The sequence below is a fragment of the Hydra vulgaris genome, chromosome 07 (assembly GCF_038396675.1).
Source record: "Hydra vulgaris chromosome 07, alternate assembly HydraT2T_AEP".
NCBI lineage: Eukaryota > Metazoa > Cnidaria > Hydrozoa > Anthoathecata > Hydridae > Hydra > Hydra vulgaris.
This window is the reverse complement of record NC_088926.1, coordinates 39,172,650-39,180,288: the sequence shown is the minus strand read 5'-3', so window position 1 is coordinate 39,180,288 and position 7,639 is coordinate 39,172,650. Positions and strand designations below refer to the sequence as shown.

Genomic DNA, 7,639 nt, shown 5'->3' with positions numbered 1-7,639 from the left:
TATATTCTCAACAGAATAATAAATTTCTAAAGCTACATTAATTTTTCCATTTTGTCCAAACAGAGTGCGATATTACGTTTTGTTATCACTGTATCTGGGTGATTGATACCTAAAATTTCAGTTCGTATTTTTTCAACAGAATAAAAAATTTCTAAAGCTTCTTTATATTTTCCCATGTTCTTCAAGCAGAGTGCGATACTATGTTGTGTTTTCATTGTATTTGGATGGTTGATACCTAAAATTTCAGTTTGTATTTTTTCAACAGAATAATAAACTTTTAAAGCTTCTTTATATTTTCTCATATTCTTCAAACAGAGAGCGATATTATGTTTTGTTATTATTGTATCTGGGTGGTTGATACCTAAAATTTCAATTCGTATTTTCTCAACAGAATAATAAGTTTCTAAAGCTTCGTTATATTTTCCCATAATGTTCAAACAGTTTGCAATACTATGTTTTGTTTTCATTGTATTCGGATGGTTGATACCTAAAATTTCAGTTCGTATTTTTTCAACAGAATAATAAATTTTTAAAGCTTTTTTATATTTTCCCATATTCTTCAAACAGAGTGCGATATTATGTTTTGTTATCATTGTATCTGGGTGGTTGATACCTATAACTTCAGTTCGTATTTTCTCAACAGAATAATTTTCCCATTTCAACCAAACAGTTTGCAATACTATGTTTTGTTTTCATTGAACCTGGATGGTTATTACCTAAAATTTCAGTTTGTATTTTCTCAACAGAATAATATATTTCTAAAGCTTCCGTATATTTTCCCATATTCTTCAAACAGAGTGCAATTTTATGTTTTGTTATCATTGTATCTGGGTGGTTGATACCTAAAATTTCAGTTCGTATTTTCTCAACAAAATAATAAATTTCTACAGCTTCTTTATATTTTCCCACATCGTTCAAACAGTTTGCGATACTATGCTTTGTTTTCATTGTATTTGGATGGTTGATACCTAAAATTTCAGTTTGTATTTTCTCAACAAAATAATAAATTTTTAAAGCATCGTTATATTTTCCCATATCAACCAAACAGTTTGCAATACTATGTTTTGTTTTCATTGTATCTGGATGGTTATTACCTAAAATTTCAGTTTGTATTTTCTCAACAGAATAATATATTTTTAACGCTTCGTTATATTTTCCCATATTCTTCAAACAGAGTGCGATTTTATGTTTTGTTATCATTTTATCTGGGTGGTTGATAACTAAAATTTCAGTTCGTATTTTCTCAACAGAATAATAAATTTCTAAAGCTTCTTTATATTTTCCCATATCGTTCAAACAGTTTGCGATACTATGCTTTGTTTTCATTGTATATGGATGGTTGATACCTAAAATTTCAGTTTGTATTGTCTCAACAGAATAATATATTTCTAAAGCTTCGTTATATTTTCACATATTCTTTAAACAGAGTGCGATTTTATGTTTTGTTATCATTGTATCTGGGTGGTTATAACCTAAAATTTCAGTTCGTATTTTCTCAACAGAATAATAAATTTCTAAAGCTTCTTTATATTTTCCCATATCGTTCAAACAGTTTGCGATACTATGCTTTGTTTTTATTGTATTTGGATGGTTGATGCCTAAAATTTCAGTTCGTATTTTCTCAACAGAATAATATATTTCTAAACCTTCGTTATACTTTCCTATGTTAATCAAACAGTTTGCGATTTTATGTTTTGTTATCATTGTATCTGGGTGGTTAATACCTAATATTTCAGTTTGTATTTTCTCAACAGAATAATTAACTTCTAAAGCTTCGTTATATTTTCCCATATTAATCAAACAGTTTGCGATACTATTTTTTGTATTCATTGTACCTGGATGGTTATTACCTAAAATTTCAGTCTCTATTTTCTCAACTGAAGAAAAAATTTCTAAAGCTTCTTTATATTTTCCTATATTCTTCAAACAGAGTGCGATATTATGTTTTGTTATCATTGTATCAGGGTGGTTGATACCTAAAATTTCAGTTCGTATTTTCTCAACAGAATAATTAACTTCTAAAGCTTCGTTATATTTCCCCATATCAATCAAACAGTTTGCTATACTGTTTTTTGTTTTCATTGTACCTGGATGGTTATTACCTAAAATTTCAGTTTCTATTTTCTCAACAGTAAAATAAATTTCTAAAGCTTCTTTATATTTTCCCATATTCTTTAAACAGAGTGCGATATTATGTTTTGTTATCATTGTATCTGGGTGGTTGATACCTAAAATTTCAGTTCGTATTTTCTCAACAGAATAATTAACTTCTAAAGCTTCGTTATATTTTCCCATATCAATTAAACAATTTGCGATACAATTTTTTGTTTTCATTGTACCTGGATGGTTATTACCTAAAACTTCTGTTTGTGATTTATCAAGAAGCTGAAAAAGTTTTGACGCTTCGATGAAATTTCCCATAATGTATAAACATCTAGCTATATTATATTTTGTTTCCATTGTTGATGAATGGTTAATACCTAAACTTTCCGTTTGTATTTTATCAACAGAATTAAAAATTTCTAAAGCTTTCTTATATTCTCCCATTTCATACAAACAGTCTGCGATATTATATTCTGTATTAGTCGTAAGTTCATTATTTTCTCCATAAGTTTTTACGTTAAATTTTTGAATGGCTTTTAATATTTCGATTGCTTCATCAAATAAACCTTTACATACTAATAACTTTTTAATAGAAGTTGTCTTATGATGGAAGGTTTCTGACATTAACTTTTTATTCATACGAAACATATGAAGAAAATGAAAAACAAAATGATTTCCGTAATCCACGTGATCTTTTATTTCGTCTAACTCAAATTTAAAACAATTTTCGATTAAATCAAGGTAGGTATTTGTACTTGAATTTCTACTTTGAAAACATCTGCACGACAACTGCGTCAGTTCGTGCATTGAGTATTTTTCATTATCATCACAATTTAGTAAAGAATAACTAATTAGTAATCCAATTGTTTCATCAGTTAAATGTTCTTTGCTTATTTTCATTTGATTTGAGATTTGGATTATAAATTTTTTATTGATATTTTGCCCGTCGCAATGAGATAAACAGTTTAGTATTTTAAATGGAATAATTTTAGTTTTTTCTAATTTTATTAACACTAAATTAATAGCTTTTAATGCAGACTTTGACTCTTTTTCGGTTGGAAAGATATCAGTGTTTAATATTTCTAAGGGATTGCTTCTATATCGATCTATATACTTTTCTATCGAAATTTTATGTATATTTATATATTTTATTGCTTGTGTAATCGCAAACGGATGATAACCAAGTTCTTTAATTAAGTTTTTTATGTTTTTATCGGTGTATTCTTTAATATTATTTTTTACGTAAGCAAACGCATCTTCAAAAGAAAAAACATCAATAAACACTTTATTTACTTGGTTCGACCACGTTCTCCATTGAGAGGTAATTAATGTAAATGAATTTGGTTTCGTTGAAATGTACATTTCCAAACTTTTAACACTTTGGTCATCAACATTGTCGAAAATATACAAAGTTTTTTCATTTTTATAATAGTTGTGAATTTTTTCAACAATAACCTCAATATTAAAGTAATCCCCTTTCGAGTCATGAATTTTCAGATTTATTATTTGACAGTGGTTTATAACCGAAGTCTTTAACTTTCCGATTGCGGCGTCTATCCAAACAAAGTTTTTGTAGAAGGTATGGTATATTTCACGATATTTTCTGGCTATCTGTGTTTTCCCAACCCCCGACATTCCATATAATACTAAAGTCGACCTTTTTGTATCTTGTGAAAAATAGCGATGAATTTCACTAAGTAATTTTTCACGTTGATCATCTAAGAACAAACGTTCGAATATTTATTTGAAATCTTATTTTAATATCTCAATCAAATTAAATTCATTGATCTAGTTAAATGTATTTAAATTTATTTTATTATCTCTTATATTTTAGAAAATTTTAAAACAAAATTTTAAAAAAGTTAAAAATTCAAATTAGTTATTTAAAATAAGGTTTTACCATTAACTTTATTAGAATACTAAAACAATTTTATAATTGTCGAAAAAAGTTATATAAATGAAAATATTATTACGGATATAAAAAACATATTTCTTAGTAAAAAAATTAATTAATTATTGTTTCTCTTGAAAATACTTATGTTAGCTTGAATTTAATTTTTGTTTTTGAGCTTAAATTTCTGTTTAACAATTAGCTTTTTTTTAACATAATTGTTATTTTTATTTTTTATTTTGTGAATTATATTATTTTTTGATATAACAACGCAAATAAAAACATATCTAAAAACTTATCTATATTTATGAATTATTAAAAAAATAGTCAAATATTGAAGTTATATTAAAGGATAAATTAAACATTTTAAAAATGAAAAAAGTAATAAACATGATGAGAAAACTGATTGATTTAAAAAACATTGTGATCTCTTTTTTTTATTATTATTATTAATTTATTTTTTCTGCTTCTTATTTATTTTCTTAAATCTTATTTTACAACTGCATAGATATTTCTGTGTATATTGTAATATTCTGGTGATATAATAATTATTTCTGTTTAAATATTTCAAACAATTGTTTTTGTAAAAGTGTTAGTATTATAAGATATATATATATATATATATATATATATATATATATATATATATATATATATATATATATATATATATATATATATATATATATATATATATATATATATATATATATATTATAAAATCCTCACTTTTCTTTTTTGCCGACAGTACCAAAAGTCCAAGTTGTGCCAACTGAACTATATGTGCCTACTGTACAATATGATCTACATTTGTCAATTTTGCTGGTCTAAAAGAGCTAAATTTGCAAACATAATGAACTAAAATTCATTGATAGGGGTATCACACACCATTCGCGCAAACCTTGGATATAAATTGGTTTCTAGTCATGTATAAGGTTCCCTACCATTGTTTTCTTCCTCTGTCCATTTAAAGCAGAAGAACGTTACTTGATTTACGCGACATTAAAACCATCTAGTTAAACTGAATACTTTTTAATAAAATGATAGTTTACTTGTACAAGTACACTATATACATGTAAACTAATATAATACATTTATCTTCATCTATTAGGCTGGGGCAGATGTATTTTCAATACATTGTTTCTAGTTTAGGATGTTGAGTGCTGTTTATTGTCTTGACTCAATGCATTGGATTTGCTTGTGTCTCTGTTTTTATGAATAGGCAACTCATTCTATTATATCCTAATGAGGGTACAGCTCTAAAACTCAGTTTTATGGTTCTGAGGCCGGCTGGTAGTCAGGTTTCCGAACCTCTGTGGTAGCTCTCAGAGAGGCTGATTCCATCAACAGCTGAAAAATAACAAAGTAATAACAGTGCCATGTTGCGTATGGATGGTGTCCCTGTTTGTATTTTTGGTGTGCATTGTCAAGGCCACATTTGGAGCCATTTTTTATGGCTTAGGGTTTATTAATAGTAATAAAGCACTTGATTAGGTTATTAAACGGTGTTCTGAGTACTATCTATGCTTTGAGTCAAGGTCTTCTACAAATATTAAAATGAATAAAGTACCAAAAACTATAAAATACAAAAAACCATCATCATCACCAAGTTCTTTAAACCTATCATTCACTAATATTCGTGGTCTTCGAAGTAACTTTTCCTCTAATGAGTCATATCTCTTGCATATTTCACCAGACCTACTTGCTCTTTGTGAGACTAATTTGAGTTCAGCTATCTCATCTTGCAATCTTAGTGCTGTTAGTTATCTTCATTTAATTTGCAAAGACTCCAATTATCACATGCTTGGCCTAGGCTTTTACATTCGTAAGAATTCACCCATTTGTCGTGAAACTAGGTTTGAATTCACAGACTATTCTTTCATGTGCTTTCGTTTAGCACTGCTTCAATCTATCACCTTTCTCTTTGTTCTATATCGCTCTCCTTCATCTCAAGGTTTCATTCTTCTTGATGTTATTTCTAATCATATTGGCCGAAACCTGTCTCTAAATCCATCAGCCTAGATTATCGTTGTCGGTGACTTTAATGTTTATCACACGGGATGGCTTGGCTCTAGTGCCAGTGATTCTGCAGGCCTTAAAGCCCAATATTTTCGCCTTTCTCAATCCCTAACTCAAATAATCAACTTTCCAACCCGCTTTCCAGACAACCTGAATCATTTACCTTCTCTACTTGACTAATATCTTGTTTCTGATCAAAGTCAGCGATCAGTTTCTCCACATTCACCCTTAGGTGCTTCTGATCACAGTTTGATCTCTCTAAAACTAATATCTCATTCTTCTTCATCATCTAAATTCCTTTATTATCGTACCTATTACAACTACCTTAAAGCTGACTGGGATTCTTTCGGTGATTTTCTTCGTGATGGCCCTTGGGTAGAAATCTTTCGTCTTCCTGTCAACAAATGTGCTTCATACATAACTTCATGGATTCAGGCTGGCATGGAATCTTTTGTTCCCTCTCGACAATTCCAGGTCAAGCCTCACTCTCCTCCATGGTTTTCCTCACACTGTGTTGCTGCGATTGCCAATCGAAACCTTTACTTCCATATCTATCAGCAAAACAATTCTCCGGAAAACAGACGACTGTTTATTACTGCTAGAAACCATTGTAAAAGGGTTTTGTTCAACGCTATAGCCCGCTATTCTCAGGTCATGAAATTTCGTATTTTATCTCAAAAATTAGGCTCTCGTGACTTATGGAGAATCTTTAGTAGTATTAATGATAAGGAGAAATCTTAAATTCCACCTCTCTTGTATGGTTCAGACTTTATCATCTCACCTAAAAACAAAGCTGAATTGTTTGCTAAAAACTTTTTATCAATATCATCTCTGGATTCCAGTAGTTGCGTTGATATTGCCAAAAAACAGGTTGATCCATTGCTCGACATTCGTATCACTCCAGCTTCTGTATCTAATATGCTTTCCTGCTTAAACTCTTCTACAGCTTGTGGCCCGGAAAACATACCTGTTATTGTCTTGCAGAAGTGTTCTCCTTAGCTGCCGTCAATACTCTCAAAACTATTCAACAAGTGCTTATCAGAGTCATGTTTTCCAGTCTGCTGGAAAGAGGCATCTGTTAGAGCAATCTGATTTGTCTTACTACTTTCCCATTATTCTTGTCCTATCATAAGCAAGGTTTTTGAATCTTTAATTAACAAACACTTAATTTCTTATCTTGAATCTATTAACTTACTTACTGAGCATCAATATGGATTTCGTTCTACAGCTGATTTGCTAACAGTAATAACTAATAGGTTTTATCGTGCATTAAATAAAGGTGAGGCAGTTAAGGCCATCGCTTTTAACATTTCAATAGCTTTTGACAAATTTTGGCATGCTGGTCTTCTCCATAACTTTTCTTCGTCCGGTGTATCAGAGTAACTTTTTTAAAACTATGAAGCCTTTCTTACCAATCGTAGTATTGAAGTTGTCCTCGATGGACAGCACTCTTCTTCATGTCCTGTCACTTTTGGGGTTTCTCAATGTTCTATCTTTGTCCCTATAATTTTTTAAATTTATATTAGTTATCTTCTAAAAACTCTCACATCTAAAGTGACATTTTTTGCTAATGATACTTACATTTGTTCATATCTTGATAAAAAGTCAAATCTCTCTGATGTCTCG

At 29.5% G+C, this 7,639-nt stretch overlaps 1 protein-coding gene across 1 annotated transcript; it reads right to left on the bottom strand.

Annotated features, from left to right (window-relative positions):
- Positions 1-636: 636 nt before the first annotated feature.
- LOC136082764 (uncharacterized) lies at positions 637-6,978 on the bottom strand. The gene is made up of 4 exons (XM_065802187.1): positions 6,795-6,978; positions 5,589-5,750; positions 1,473-3,821; positions 637-1,346 (listed from the first exon to the last, which is right to left on the bottom strand). The coding sequence occupies exons 1-4, from the start codon at positions 6,976-6,978 to the stop codon at positions 637-639; spliced, it is 3,405 nt and encodes a 1,134-aa protein (XP_065658259.1).
- Between the last annotated feature and the right edge of the window lie 661 nt (positions 6,979-7,639).